The sequence below is a fragment of the Crotalus tigris genome, unplaced genomic scaffold (genome assembly GCF_016545835.1).
Source record: "Crotalus tigris isolate CLP2741 ecotype Arizona unplaced genomic scaffold, ASM1654583v1 scf7180000024419.1143555, whole genome shotgun sequence".
Taxonomy (NCBI): domain Eukaryota; kingdom Metazoa; phylum Chordata; class Lepidosauria; order Squamata; family Viperidae; genus Crotalus; species Crotalus tigris.
Window position 1 is genome coordinate 730,315 of NW_024100585.1, and position 17,034 is coordinate 747,348.

At 34.4% G+C, this 17,034-nt stretch overlaps 1 protein-coding gene across 3 annotated transcripts in view; it reads left to right on the forward strand.

Annotated features, from left to right (window-relative positions):
* LOC120301983 (synuclein alpha interacting protein) overlaps positions 1 to 17,034 on the forward strand; it is a 119,696-nt gene that overhangs the window by 80,783 nt on the left and 21,879 nt on the right. For all 3 annotated transcript variants that reach the window (XM_039329856.1, XM_039329859.1, XM_039329857.1), the window contains exons 4-6: positions 2,340 to 3,187; positions 7,197 to 7,376; positions 12,875 to 12,988. In XM_039329856.1, coding sequence (XP_039185790.1) covers positions 2,340 to 3,187; positions 7,197 to 7,376; positions 12,875 to 12,988 — 1,142 coding nt within the window. The remainder of the gene's footprint in view (positions 1 to 2,339; positions 3,188 to 7,196; positions 7,377 to 12,874; positions 12,989 to 17,034) is intronic.

A 17,034-nucleotide genomic window follows, 5' to 3' on the forward strand; every position in this document is an offset into this window, starting at 1 on the left:
CAGATGATATATACGACCTATGAAAGTAGACAGTATTTTAGGCAAAAAAAAAGTTAAAGTAATTTCTGCAAATAGTTATTTAAGAATCTTAAATCAATGCTAACCAATGTCTTATTTTATAGACAAATTTTTCAAAGGAAGTAAAGAGTTTTTGAATGAATGAATAAAATACTATGCTCTTCATTCTAAGCTATAATACATTTGGGTTTGAATCTAGTCACAGTGGTTTATAAACTATAGTTTATGGCTAGGTATATTGGGAAAAAAACAGGCAGTGTAATGAACCCTAGCTTGGGTCTCTGAAGCTCTTAGTATGAAAGAGAGCAGTAATAACTCAAGAAGTAAAGTCATCTTCTCTCAAATGCTTCTCTTCCCAAAGGGCTTTTAACTGGCTTTTTTGTCAATTCAGCATTCTTTCTTATATTACATAATCATAAAATTTGCTGGATTAATTAAGTCATCAATTGTCATTGATTATTGCTGACAGGACTTGTCATTGTGTTATTTCACATGGATTTTAGCTTTAGCATAAATAATTACTCTACATTTTAATTACATTTCTACTCAAACTCAGTTATTGTTTTTTCTCTATAAACCTGCATAAAATGTACCTGCTGACTGAGAATAATATTTCATCTATCTGATAAATAAGACCCTAGTCTATATAACCATAACTTATGATTTATCAAATGTGGCAGTATATAAGAAGTATAAATTTGCTTTTTAAGGCAAGTTACCATCATTCTTAATAGTCAGATTCAGAACTTTGCTGTGAAAATAAGACAAGATAATTATGTATAATGAATTCAACATCCTTTCTATAGTGAAAGAAAGGAAACCTAAATACAGAAAATAATATAATTGAATATATTGTATAGACTTTAGAGTTAGCCTAAAATCAATGAAACTAGATAATCATGATAAAAGTCCCATTCCATATTTGCAAATTTAAGTCCCTTTTCAATGGTCTGAATCAAAGTTCAGTCTGGAATTAATAGACAAATACATTCTGCAGAATTCATCTCCAAGTTACTATGAATTTTGTCCAGGAAAAATAAAAACATGAATTTTCTTCTTTAATTTCATGATTTTTTTTACAGTTGCCTAAGAGTATGGTCATTCTCAGTATAAATTTAATAGGCTATCTAACCCTAGAACTTTTTTTGATTAGATATTCTAAAAAATGAAATATTAATTTTACCTTTGAAAGTGATGAAGAGTTAAGTGCAAACTAACAAAGTATTGATGCCTTGTCATGTCTACTTGCATAGATCCATATGTTAAAAAAAGTGTTTTCAACAGTGTTGAATAGAATTCATTTTTGCAAAGCTTAAGAGGTTTTTGTCAGAAAAGAACAGCTGGGAAACATGTGGTATCCATTGCCTCTATCACTTGGAAAAAATTTCACATGTAAATAAAGCCTTCATAAAAGCGTTGCCTTTTGAACCCAAGATTGTACACAATATACAAATAATGTCTAAAATGAATGGGATTTAGTAAAACTCTTAAGTTGCATCTTGTTGATGGAGTAATAAATACTATCAAGTGATATCATTGTACAGGCTTTTGGAGCCATAATAATAAGTCTAATCAGTTTCTGGTTTTAAATATGTAGTTTTTTTTATTGTTTGCTATGCAATTCCAATTGCTTCTTCAAAAATTACGTTTCTCAGAAATTCTGCACATGAGTGCAAAAGAGTTGCAAATGGAGCATTACTGTGCTAAATGTTAAATATGGCTTATAAAACATTAAATATGGCTTATAAAATGCATGTTAAATATGGCTTATAAAATGAAGACTTATAAAATGTTCTCAATTTTCATTTCTAACCACACCACTTTCACAGTTAATATAAATATTGCTATGATAGTATCTACTGATTTTAACATTTTATCCTAAGGATATTTAAAAAAAACCAAAACTGTAATGTCTTCTACTATCACATGCCCCCATATACATTAGTATCTGAATCCCTTCCTTTCCTTTCAAACTATCACAATTATATTCCAGGAAAAAAGGAAGAAAATTAGGAATACTTCAAGTTCCAATGTACATTTTTTTGTTTTCTATTTTATTCAAGTCTAAATGCTCTTCTTTTGTCAAAGAGGTTAAAGTATTAACGTTAATAGTTCCTTTGCAATTTAGATCTAATTCTTGCTTACAAACATATATGTATAAAGATATGTAGATAAAGATAGTTAAGAAAACCTTTCCACAGTATTTTGCTTAAGGATAATTCTATTTTCTGGAGTTTTTGTTCAATGTTTGTAGGATAATAAAGCATGAGCAACAATACAATGGAAGAGGATTCATTCTAAATTGTCTTTGTATCTTATAGTGTCTACCACAAACTGGAGCTCAGGAGTTTCAACGCTCCTTGGAAATACACAAAAGCCAACGGGCATTGCAGACATGTATAGCAAATTCAGACCAGTAAAGAGGGTTTCACCACTTAAGCACCAACCGGAAAGCTCTGAAAACAATGAAAGTGATGACCAAAAGAATCAGAAGGTGGACTGCCAGAAAAGCAATGACCCTCCATCCATGTCTCAGAATGGTGATCAAACTCCAGGTAATGGCGAAAGCCTAAAATCTAAATGTGTTGAACCTGGAGTTTTGCTTGGTGAGCTGGAGCACTATGACTTGGACATGGATGAAATTTTGGATGTGCCTTATATTAAGTCGAACCAGCAGCTTGCTGCTTTTACAAAGGCAGCTCCCGAGAAACGGATTTTGAATGTGTATTCCACACTGAATGGTCTTAGCAGCAAGTCCGGTCCTGTAGGGAACACTGAAAAGGCCCCCACAGGAACAACACAGTTCTGTGTTCTCTCCCCTGTGAAAGGCTCTCAGTTGAAAAAACCACAGTCCATTGGCGCTGATCAGCATAAGCAATTAGTGGAAGAACGTGAATTTCCACAGCCACTCATTAAAAGTGGCTCAGTCCATGAACCTGAAGCCCAGAGCAAGGGCTTCCTCAGTAGGACTTCTGCTGATAAAATGGAGAAGTCTGTGTCCCACTGCCAGTTAAGGACTTTTCATCTGCAAAGTACCGAAAGCAAGCATGACAAACTGAGCAGTAACGTGAACTGGAACAATTCCGGAAATTCAGAAGAAAATAATGAGGATGTGAAAAAAACTAAGAGCATCTTAAATATTGTGAAAGAGGGACAAATTTCACTTCTGGTAAGTTTTTAAAATAATTCATAAGGCACTCAAGACAAAATATACATTTTCCCTTCTTGCATATAAATGATTTGTAATCCACAAAATATGCATGGATTGTAGCCTGCAGTGAAAATATCTTTTAAAAGGTTTATTAAGCAAAAAATATACTCTACCTTTGTAATTTACATGTAACTCTGTTTTTCAGATTGGTACAGTTTCAGTTGTTTAGTTACTAACAGAATGAGTTCAATTTCTATTTAGAAGCCAGTGATAGCAACAGAGAGTCTCCTGTTTTGTTCTAATTATTATTCAGGAGTGCTTATCCCAGCTTACTGCAACAGCTTTCATGAACAGGAGTTCACACAGAAGCCCCCATTGGCCTCTAACCCATACAGAGAGTTCCTGCTTTATGATCAGACATGAAAAAAGGCATTTCCAAAATAACAGTACTCAAGTGAATAAGGTTGATGTAAGGAAAACAAGTTTTATGTGCACTGTTCACTTTATACATGGTTTTACTTTGACTCCCCTAGACAATGTTTTCAAAAACAGTACAGTGGTTAATTAGATTCAGCATAAAACAACACATGCAATCAATTTATGAGACTGCAATTGTAAAAGCTATGAGTTATTTTCTTCTCTGTATTGTTTGATGCAGCTTGTCTGAATATCTAAAAATATTGAGTGTCACTATTGGCTGATCCTAACCATATCTTTTCAATTGAAGCCCTGGAATTCAGTGGAGCTTAGTCCAATATCAGTATATTTTACATCCGAAAGCTGTCAGTTATCTGAATGTTCTTAATTACTGTCACTTTTGCCTTTTCTCTTTCCATTTATTTATTCAGCCATTTAGTGTTTTTTTTTGGGGGGGGGATTCTCTTTAAAATAAGATCAGTTGTGATACCTTAATTCACTGCTGAGCTTTCCCTGTTGGAGTAAGCTGATGTTTTTGTGTCATATTATTACTGAAAAACTGAAGATAATGTTAATCCTAAAACAGTAATGGTGTCACTAAATTCTAATGCAACTGGCAAAAATGCAGGATAGACATTACAATCACAGAGTGGAATAAGCTTGTGTATTTATTTTTGCTTGATCTGGTGAACTGTAGACACAAAATAAATCCACACAATGTAGTGTTATATTGTTCTAAATTAATCCCTTCGGAACAAGGGACTATTGTATTACAGTAGATCAATATTCATCCTTGCCTAGACCAGCTCTGCCTTCAAAAAATGAGTGGCACTACACAATTAATTTTCGGTCTTATGCCTCACCAGCCTAGAAGGAAACACTGTTTTTTAATCCTCTAGGGCATTCCAATTATTTTCTGTCATTTTTTTTGAAGAATTATAGATGGTTATATGTGGACACATGATATTGGACATTGAGTCCCAAGCTCTAATTCACTATTTCCAATCTTTTGATGATGCGTTTTTTAACAATGTTCATATAAAGCTAATTCCATTGATTCTTTAGATACTTAGACATTAGTATTACCTAAACAGTTAATTATTCCGATATACATGAGATTGCCTTATAAAAGCTGTAACAGTGTAGCAATTTATGCAGAACTAAATATTTCTGGTATTGTCTGCTACAAAGGGAAAAATCAATATAGAGAGCCTTTAATTATTTTTGAAGCCAGGGTTAAAAGAACCCATGTATAAGAAAAAAATTAAATAAACAGTTATAGCCATATTGATCTATCTGGAAAAATATACCCTGTTGGATTAACTTTCTTTATTAGAATCACTCAGAATAGTACATAAATGTGTGAAAGCTTTCTGGTTTCTCAGAATGCTTCAATAGGTCAGGTGTTTTAAAAAGCTAAAGATGGGAAAGAAGCCAGTTAGGAAGTTTGAAGTTCAGATTCAGTTTCAATATGATGGTTGTTGATTAAAAGCATTTGTTAACAGTAGTTGCAATAAATGTTAGGCTTCATCTAATATTAGAAATAATATCTTACATCATGAAGAGTTATGGAGAATTTAAAAATGTTGTCTGCTTTGTTGTCATTTTGTTGCTCCTAAAAAGGATATTGTGCAGATGGGGTTTGGATTTTGTTCCTGCAGGATGAGTAATGCTTAAATATATATAAAATAAACAGTAAGATTAGGGTGGAGAGGAGAAAATGCTATAAATGTAGAATATACCATTTGGTCTTTTCCAAGCTTGCCAGCTCACATTAAGTCTTTGGGAAGATTTAAATCTGCAAAACTAGGGCAACTTTTCTTTCATTTACTAAACTTATAACCCACTGTAGTCAAATGACTATCAGCAGCTCCCAAATTATATAATAAGTAGCAATTACTTGAACATTAGGGATGAGAAAAAAATACAAAAAGAATTTAAAATGGTTTAATACAGTAGATCAAGAATATACCCTCAGAAATAATTTGGTTTTCAATAATGTCATAAAAGCAAGAAGAGGGTAAGTCTAAGTCAGGGGTCTTCAAACTTGTCCCTTTTATGACTTGTGGACTTCAACTCCCAGAATTCAACTGGGAGTTGAAGTCCACAAGTCATAAAAGGGACAAGTTTGAAGACCTCTGGTCTAAAGGAAGGCCATTCCAGAACATGGAAAAAGCAGCTCAAGCCTCCCTCACCTCCTGGGACATAGGGTGTATATAAATAAAATGACAATTATACAGAGTATTACAAAATCAGTTTTCTAATCCATGTACAGGTAGTCCTCAACTTACAACCACAATTGACCCCAGGATTTATGTTGCTAAGTGAGACATTTGTTAAGTCAGTTTTGCCTCATTTTATGATTTTTCTTGCAGTTGTTAAGTGTATCAGTGCAATTGTTAAATTAGTAACACAGTTGTGAAGTGAATCTGGCTTCCCCATTGACTTTGCTTGTCAGAAGGTCACAAAAGATAATCACATAACCCCAGGACATTGCAACTTCATAAATATGAACCAGTTGTCAAGCATCCAAATGTAAATCACATGACCATGGGGGATGCTGCAATGGTCATAAGTGTGAAAAATGGTCAAAAGTCACTTTTTTCAATGCTGTTGTAATTTTGAATGGTCACTAAATGAACTGCTGTAAATCAAGGACTACCCATATAGTGTATTGTCCTTAAAATCCTTACTGGACCATGGAGCCAAAACTCAGCAAACCCATGATGAATTTCCTACTGATTTTTGCTGGGGGGAAAAACCATGATGTATTAAGCCTTGGATGGATTTAGACCTAGATATTTTTTTCTTTAAAAAAAGACAGCTTTCAAAGTGAAAAGAGCCTAAGCGTCCTACTCCTTCTTCATGTAGTTATAATATTATATCACAACCCTGCAGATTTTGAACACCAAGGGGAAAAAAGATAGAAATTTTCAAAAGTGTGGTTTTGGTCATTTAAAATTGTCCATTCCTGGTCTGGCTCTCATGAATAACTTCTAGAAATTAAAAAAATGATGTATTTAAATTTCACAAATGACATTGTTCAATTATATAGAGATAGTTCTTGACTTACACTGCTCACTTAGCAACTGTTTGCACATCCAGCAGATCTAACTGGGGGCACTTATAGCTCAGATTTAAAGTTACAAGGGTTGAGTCCCCCCCCCCTCAGGTTCATGTGACTGTAATCCAAGTGCTTAGCAGTCGGGCCACATTTACAACTATTTGCAAGGTCCCAAAGTTACATGACTGCAGTTTGTAATGGTTTTGCCAAAAAAGCAAGCATTTACATCCAGTTTTTGGCAAAACCACACCCATAGCAAACAGTCGACTCATATAACAACCATGGTGTTCCCTTAATGACCCTGGTGATTTGCTTAACAACAGCTGCACAAAAGGTCATAAAATTGGGTCATTCATATAACCAACTCATTTTATGACTGTCATAAGTTCTGACCATTGAGGGCAAGCTCATGTATCTACCTGCATCAATATAAAAACATCCAATAAACATAATCTGTATTTTCTAATATAACAAATTTAGAAGCAACTAAGAAAACTAACCTTGAATTAATGAATTAACACTTCCAGTTTTTATTTTTTTGCACAGCCCCACCTTGCAGCAGACAATCTGGACAAAATCCACGATGAAAGTGGCAACAATCTTTTACATGTTGCAGCATCGAGAGGGCATGCTGAGTGCTTACAGCATCTTACTTCTCTAATGGGTGAAGACTGCCTGAATGAGCGGAACAATGAGCAGCTAACTCCAGCAGGCTTAGCAATAAAGGTAATATAAAGTTCTATGATACCCATTTGTCAATAGACATTTGCTCAGACATAATCACGTGGGCCATATTATTGAATGAACCATAAGAATGAAATGAAAAACTGGTAAGAACATAAAAATCTTCACTTATAATACACCAGATGTAATTGTGGAAAATTGGAAAATATCACACAATATCAAGATCTGAAAATAGAAATTGAAAGATTATGGCATAAACTGGCCATAGTGTTCCCAGTGATTATTAACACTTAGTAAAATCTTGGATGGCACTTAGAAAATCTGTACATTGACAAAATTTCCATCTCTCAATTTCAAACGATCACATTGCTTAGATTCCCATATATAATACATCGATACATTATGTCATCCTAGGTTCTTGGGAAGAACTCAATGAGTATAAAGGCCAATGTTTGCTAAAGAACTGGCAACTGTGATTTCACACTGTTGTGAAGAGATAGTAATAATAAGTTAAGTAGAAGATCTGGCTCACATTCATACCTTTCTAGATTAGAAATTCACTCATCCCAGGCCAGTTCCTGGGTAAAAAGCTAAATTTTTAAAGTCTTTCTAAATGCCAATTGAAAATTTATTCCAAAGGCAAGCATAGCTAGAGAAAAAACATACCTTTTGAATAGCCCTATTTCAAAGAGGGGATTCAAAATCTACCTGCCTTTTAGAATGGGTGGGACCAATAGATATCCTTGGATAGAAGTGATTCCACAGAAAAATCTAGTTGTATGCCATATCGGACTATTCTAGATGATTATCAGTACCTTGAATTGCACCCAGAAATTAATGGAGAATCAGTCTAGTCTCTTCCATTCTTCAGTAACATGCAAAATGTGGCTTCTTTGTTTGTGCTCACGGCACTGGCGGACATATGGAGCGATCGCTCTCCCCTCCATCCGGTTTTCTCCTGCTGGGGGACTCTGAAAAGGGTCAGAAGTCGCCCTGGAGGGGCGACGAATGTGAAGAGGACCTCCGACTGATCGCAGAAGGGCAGCAGCCCTCCCGTTTCATCCAGAGCAGTTCTTCGAACTGACGGGGAAAAGATCGGCCATTAATATGGCCCATCACTAAGCTGTTACCAGCCAAGGCCAAAATTACTATCAAGCACTTCGAAAGCACCACGGAGGAATTGGATGAGATCTTACCTTCTTTGTATTTTCCTGCAAAAAGCCTCTTGAAATTTCTTCCCCCTGCGAGGAGAGAGGGAAGGGAACATCTCCCTCCCACCCTCTAAAATGGCGGCGTCTGACTACTTGGAAAAATAAAACCTTGAAAAGAACAACTAAGTATTTGGATTTGCATCTTTTTGATATTTGGGGACCCCAAAAGTTCCTACTTTCACGGGGATCTGTTACCTTATCTACTTGTAAAAAAGATGAAAGGATAAAAACCCAGCCTGTCCTGAAAAAGACTATAAATGCTATCGGGGATATCTTGTGGCGAAGTTTGGTACAGCAAGTGAATATTCTTGAGACCAAGAGAACTGCTTACAGCCCAGACTTGTCCTTGGTATTATCTAAGAGAGATAAAAAGCTGCGAGAACAGCTGGGCGGTGAAATTGGGTTTTAGGAACTGTGGAGGTGAACACTTACTGACTCTTGTTTAAAAATAGCCTCCACTAAAGGACCATTCATAACTATCTCAGAAATGGAGGAGGACCAGCAACAAATTTCGGCTAATTACAAACTTATACTTGAAAAAATTATTGAAGCTACTGAGATAATTAAATCTAGACTGAAAGACAAAGGAGCCAGCTTAAACCTACAGAATGAAACCCTGATTCCAACTAAAGAATTCAAAATTCAGAAAACAACAGAAGTGGAAGAAATTAATACCAAGATAGAGGACTTTATAAGAACAACAAGTACAATGTACTGAAAATTTTGATAATCAAACCCTGATTGCAACTAAAGAACCTACAACCCAAAAAGCAACAGAAGCAGAAGAAAGTAATACCAAGACGAAGGGTGTTAAAGATTAACAAGTACATCACACTGAAAACCTAGACAACCAAACAACAACCATAAAATTGGACATGACTTTTTACTTAAAATTAATAACCAGATGGTCTCCTTTGATTCAAATAACATGTGCAAGAATGAAGGGAGATCTATCTGATGATTTAAAGGCATTGGTATGGAAGCCTGGTTGGCATAAAAAGAAAGCTAGAGTTATATTTAAAAAATGGAGTCTTCTGATTTATGACAGAAGATCCTAATGTCTCAACTAGTGGGCTAAAGGGAGATTTTGAGATGAAGGGAAATGTGATTATAGATTTAAATATTGTTGGGAAATGATAAAAAATAAGGGATTAATTGGCTTAATATTTAGGATTTAGATTCATAAGGGAAATGAAAATTAACTATTGGAAATAGCTTCGAATTATTGTTTAGCCCAGATAATACAAATGATGGACTTGAGACAATAAAGGACACTCTATTAGTAAGTGGTGATGTACTAGGATGAGAAATAGAAAATGTTTATGAAATAAATTAAGAATATATTTAAGTAAATAATATATGTATCTTAGATATTATAACTTTTATGTAGTGAAATAAAGGAAATTTGGGTTATTCGAAACTTAAATACTATGGATGCTAAAAGTTAAATTGGAATACCGTAATTTAAAATTTAAAATTAGGTAAAACTTAAAAACAGGATATGAATATGTATAAGCAAAAATATATTGATAAATGTCTCAACTGAGCTTGTTATAATTAGAAATTTACTTTTTAAAATATGATATAGCAAATGTTAAGGGAAATAGAGAAGGATTTTTTGATGATGTAACCTGACATATGTACTAAAGATTTTGTTACTGAATTATTGATTACCCAATCACCATGCTGCTTTCTCAATACTTAAATGTAAAACTGGAAAACCAATACAATTTGTTTTAACAAAGTAACATGCAAGATGCATGTAACATGCACTAGGAATCATTTTGGCAATTTCCGCAAAGTGGAAATCAGTGGGAAGGAAACACTGCAGCATTGCAGGAAAGTGTTGCAAATGGCATATACTGTAGTCATGCTGGCCGTATGACTACAGAAACATCTTCGAACAATGCTGACTTCCTCGGCCAGGAGACAGAGATGAGCACCATCCCTTAGAGTCAGACACAAGATGACAGGAAACTTTGCCTTTACCTTTTTACTGAAAACAAGAACAAGATGAGCAGTACTGTAAAGGCACATATACTGTCAAATGACTAGCAGTTGAGCCAATGACTTGTGCACAGTAAGAAAGACCCATCCTTCTGCTAACATTGCAGCTGTGTGGTCTTTATTACTTTTGAGTATTTTTTTCCTCTGGTTGTTCTTTAGCAACAGTATATATCGGACCCAGCACAAAAAATTAATACAAAATTAATTTGAAAACCACAATATTTGGTTCCTCAAAGAAATAATTCATCTTAGGTTCAAAGAATGTTACACCTACATAAGCTTGCATAAGAATGCAGCCTAAACCAATGCACGCTTACTAGTTTTTTGAACTCATGGATAAACCTATGCAGAAATATTAGTGTGTATAATACTAATTTGGAGAGAGGTCTGTATACCTAGTAGAGTATTATTTTCAAGTACTGTAATTGTGCATTATAGGAGCATTAAAATAAAAAGCTGTGATTACTTTATTAGCAAGTAAGGCTAATAAACAGCTTCTGCTTCAAAATGACAAAATAAAATATCTAGAAAGACATGGGTATCCTGTCTTTGAATCGCTTCAAAAACAGTTGCAATTTATAACTATGAAAATGAAGAATAGCTATGTTATAGGTGCAGTTACATACAGAGTACATTTGGGAGATCCATCAAAAAGATTTCAATTTAATGTTTCCATTAAATTGCCAGTAAATGAGCTTTATAGTTTCTTGACCTTACAATTGCATAAGAGTTGCCAGTGGTGGGGAGATATTAACATATACCCATAGTTTGTGCAGCTCAGCTGAATTATGATTCAGCCCTTATCTAGTAATCAATCTCCAAAATTACTTTTTGCAGTACATATAGTTCTTGGGAGGGGGAGGACATCTTTAATGTTTTTATTGGACCTTAATGTTCTTTAAATATATTATGTCTTGTTTAATTGCTGTATTGTCTGTCTTCATTCCAGTACTTTACAAAACAGACATACGAGTCTTCTTCAGCTACATGGTTCTTCTGTGTATGCTGTTATATTTTACAAGTAGTCAGCAATACTATAAAATGTAATTTTTTCTTGTATTTCATAGCTGTCAGCTGACATTTTTCCAGAAGAAATTTGTTATTTTTAATGCATTAATATGCATGTCTACTAAGAAATAAATCCTATGGACTTCAGTGAGACTTGCTGCCAAATAAGCATGCAAAGGATATATATATATATATATATATATATATATATATATATATATATATATATATATATATATTGTTCTTATATGCCTGCTAGGTTTTGAAAGAGCATGTTTATTTTCATGAGATAATGTGAAAAGGCTTTAATATCCAAGCTGTCATAGTTTTCAGTGTTGCACATTGAAATAAAGATGCATGAGAAGCACTTATTTCCTCTCGTTTATCCTTATTTATACACTCACACTGAAAAAAGCGTTAAATGTTATCCAAAAAGTAACCTATTTTCATAAACCTACTGCAGGACATCTTTGCATCATAGAGTCATAGTAGTGTCACCTAACATGGGACTGTTATTAAAAATATGTGGGAAAATACTACAAATATATAAAGAGTATGCTCTAACCCTGTTAGAGTATTATTAACCCTGGGTATTATTTTTGCTAGAATATCAAGATTAAAAACACAGTTGCCTAACCCTTTGATTTCTTTAACAATAAAATCCATAATTAAAATCAGAAAAAATTGGGGGGAAAAGTCAAGCTGTGGAGAAATGCAGCAGATATTTTGGGTCTGAAATATACCTTTACCAGATATCACTATTGTTTCTTTTATATTAAGAATTAACATCCTATGATCAATATATTATCTTCTTTCCCCCTCAAAATCTGCACTTTATTAAACAATGTTAATTCCATGTTTAAATTATTTTTAATATTAACATTATGTATTGGGATACTATGGTGCTTCCAGAGTGTTAGAGCTATAGCAGCCATTCTGTCTGGGAAATGTGGGAACTGTAGTCCTAAACATCTGGGAAGCAGCAGTGATCACTAAGAGTTTGCATGAAATAAATATATATTTACAAAAGAATTCTTACAAACATGCCATCAAGGAAACACTGATGCATTCAAGACTATTTTAATTCTTAGGCCACTTAGAAGCAAATGATGTTTGCACAGCAGAAGTGACTCATAAATTGTAAATAAGTCTGCAATCAGTGCCATTATGATAATAAGCACATAAGAAAGCAGTCTGGTGTGTGAACTGTCAGGACAGATATTTATTTGTGTGTGCTTGCAGTTGTGACGATGGTATGCTCACAAATAAGCAGACCTGGAAAAAAAAACTCTTCTTTTTCTTTCTTTTACTTAGAATGGTCAGCTGGAATGTGTGCGATGGATGGTGAGTGAAACAGAAGCTATTGCAGAATTGAGTTGCTCTAAGGATCACCCAAGCCTTATCCACTATGCCGGATGCTATGGGCAGGTACAGAAAGACAGATATCACATACATATGTATATAAAATAATTGATTCAGGCTACCCTCATTACATTATGTATTCTCCTTATCCATAAAAATAGGAACTTCAGAATAATATCTGTACCAAAGATGGATTTTTTTTTCTTGAGTACAGCTGGTCCTTGATTTACAGCAGTTCATTTAGTGACCATTCAAAGTTAAAACAGCACTGAGAAAAGTGACTTATGACCATTTTCACACTTATGACTGTTGCAGCATTTTCCATGGTCACGTGATTTACATTTGGAAGCTTGACAACTGGTTCATATTTATGACAGTTGCAATGTCCCAGGGTCATGTGATCACCTTTTGCGATGTTCTGACAAACAAAGTCAATGTTAACTAACGTATTTTCTGGCGTATAAGACGACTCGGCGTATAAGACAACCCCCAACTTCGGAGAAGATTTGCATGGTTAGAAAGTCATCTTATACACCGGAAAATATGGTATTTTCCAGCGTATAAGATGACTCAGCGTATAAGACGACCCCTGACTTCGGAGAAGATTTGCATGGTTTAGAAATTTGTCTTATATGCCGGAAAATACGGTATGTTACCAATTTAACAACTGCACCGATTCACTTAACAAATGTAGCAAGAAAAGTCGTAAACTGCGGCAAAACTCACTTAACAAATTTCTCATTTAGCAATATAAATTCTTCTTTCAATTGTGGACGTAAGTCAATGACTAACTGTACATTGTTTAATTGCATTTTAACCAAAGTGTGAAGGTTGAGACTGGCACGAGAGGAAACGGGTTTCCAGGTTTAAGAGAATCATTATATTAACATTTATCAGTTGTATCCCACAGTCATCAAAAGGAGAGTCAAGTATAGACTTCATAGACTGACTCTAACATCTTTGCACTGCTGCAGGCAAATCATGTTCATATTTGCAATGAAGTGTCTAATCTGGCCAAGTCCTATCTGAGAATCCTCAGCTAAATCAAGCCAAGAGCTGAATAAGGCAAATATCTGGAATACTGAAATGTACTTTCAATCCTGATGTGAAGCCTAAACACAGAGTCCCTTTAAGTGTTAAGAATCTCAGAAATAAATGTAAAACAATTCTAACATATAAGAATTACAAGATACTTTTTAACATACTCAAAAGTTATTCAAGCAAAAGATAACCCATATAAACATCAGAATTGGCTACAGGTCAAGGAAAATATTTTTATAAGAAACTAGTGTTTTTGAATGGATTCAATACTCAATTATTTCCTCTAGCACTTGGCACACATTATATCTGTTTTTTGAGTAAATACTTCCTATGATAGGAAAGGTTTTTTAAAAGTGTGGGGGTAGTGCTAAAAAATAGACCCCTTTATGTCAATGTTGCCCTGCAAAACTTGTACAGGATGTTTTGTTTTGAGGAAAAAAAACATCTTGCCTTGCCTTAGTTCAAGGTCTGAATGCAGGAATATCCTTGAACCCAAAAATTTTCAGAAAAAGTAAAGGAGCCAGCTGGATCCTTGCCAGATGGTGACATCAGAAAGAGATGTAGATTGAGCACTTCTCCAATAATGTGGATCTTTACACTGTGAATTATGTTAATAGCAAAAATGAGCCTTATTTATTTTCAAACTCTATATGCAAAACAAACTGGCTCAACAAACACATCTTTGGTCTAAATAGTTGGGAAGAAATTCTGTGTTTTATTTTAATATACAAATGAGACCTGTTTGGGGAGTTCAGCTTTAGCATTTTAAAATATTTTTATATTTCTGCAAATCTTGGAATTCCTCTGAAGTTGCTCAAATCTATTTTTCCCCCAGTGATCTCATTTTGGCACCTTTTTCATTGGCACTGTCTTCTTCAATTTGTTAGGATTAATTCAAAAAGCTCAGTGCATGTAGGTTATATATGATTGTAGAAAATGCACAAATGGTCATTAACTGAAAACTAGGTTTTACAACCATAAAAGAATAGTTCAGAAGAAAAACTTTTTTATTTTTGGCTTTAGTTTACATAAGCCTTTTTTTCAACATATAAATCTGTAAAAAGCATTCCATCTTAGTCATATGAAGAAAATGAGCAATGTTAAGTACTTGTTCCAATGAATATTTTTTAAAAAATCTTTTGTCTGACTGATTACAGATTTTTGGTGTAACAATTTTTAAATATATTGATTAACTCATATTGCTGTTCTCTTAATCCAAACCAAATCAGCTTTCAATTTACAGATTTTTTCAGGGCTTTGTGTGTTGCAGTACATTTTGTTTCTTTGTATATAATTCTATCTCTTTATTATATGTCAGCAATATGTTTTGTTTCAACAGCATTTATAAAGAATTTTATTACAATTTTACTAATCTCATTCTTCCATTGCTTTAAATTGCTTTATCTGGGAGAAAATTATAGATTTATTACAGTTCATTGCCTTTATTTTGTCTGCTTCAGTGGTGATTTCTAGCAATCCTGGTTACTAGTTTATAATTAATTGTAGCATTTATAAGAAAATTTGTCAGTTTGATCAATGCATAAATAGATTTCTATAATTTTATTTATTTACTATAATTCTGTACTGCTAAATCTGCTGAGGACTCATGGAAAATTCTAAATCTAAACATAGTTGCAATATAAGAAGTAGAAAATATTAAGGATACTAAGAGAACTGAATATATCTTAATGAAAGATGAATGAAGAAACAAGTATTTCACAAATATCTGGAGGAATGTCTACCCTTCAGAAGCTCACTGGTTGATTTTGGGTCAAACAATCTCTGTCAACCCAACCCATCTCATAGGATACTGTGGGAAAAGGGGGAGAAGAGATCATTATGCCTTTCTCCTTGAGTATCTGAACACAAGACAGGATATATATCCAAAAAATAAATAAGTTCCCAACAAGAAGAGGAGATTGACAGTAGATTAATTACCAAGCAAAACAATAGACTTTTTTTGATGGATGTGTTCAAACAGAGGCACTTGACAGAGGATTTTTAATTAGATTCTTTCAATGAGAAAGTGGTTGGCCTAAAAGGTCCCTTGCAATTCCATAATTTGAAGACATAGAATAATCATAATAACTATCTTTATTTAATTTAATTTTAATTACATCAATTTTATTTTTGCTATGTCCCTAGCCATGTCTTTTTAGGAATGTGGAGCTTCAGCATACTATTTAGATATGAGGTAGGATTTGAATATTTAAACATAAATGTTATGAGAACTTATGCATTTCTCAATTTATTTATCTATTTATTAAATGTGTATCCCGCGCATCTCACTTAGAAGCAACTCTAGGTGGCTTCTTACAACAGATAAAAACAGCAAGGTAAAACATTAAATATTAAAATCAAAAATACTAACATTAAAATTACCTAAAAAAGGAAAGAAGGGAGCAAAATGCTCTCAGAGTACAATAGAAACCTTCCCTCAGTCCAATAACCATCTCCAGTATGATACATCCCCATTGGGGGCCCAGGCCAATTGCGAGAACCAGGTTTTAAGGGCCCTACAGAAGGCCAAGAGGGTGGGTGTGGATCTCACCTCAAAGGGCATGAGGTTCTGGAGGACAGGAGCCACAGCAGAAAAGGCTTTTCTCCTGGACCCCTCCTAGCAGAATTCCTTGACCGACAGAGTCCTCAGCATGCCCCTTCTGCCAGCTCTGGTGGGGCTGGCCAATCCTATTGAGGTGAGACAGTTCCTCAGGTAGCCTTGGCCAATGCCTTAAAGGGCTTTAAAGGTAATAATCAACACCTTGAATTGGATCCAGCAGCAAACTGCCTACCAGTGCAGCTCACACAACAGCAGTAGTACATGGGGCCCCAAGAACTACTGTGCAGCTGCATTCTGTAGCATCTGTAGCTTCTGAATCCTCTTCAAGGGTAGCCCCCTGTAGAGCACATTGCAGTATCAAACTGTGAGATGACAGGGCCTAAGAACCTGAGCAAGGAGACTGACAAGCTAGGAATATTTAGTCCATTAAGAAAATGTCTGCTTGTAATGGTAGTTTTCCAAATTGAACAAGATATAGGAAGTGTCTATGTAAACATCAAACTTATTCATT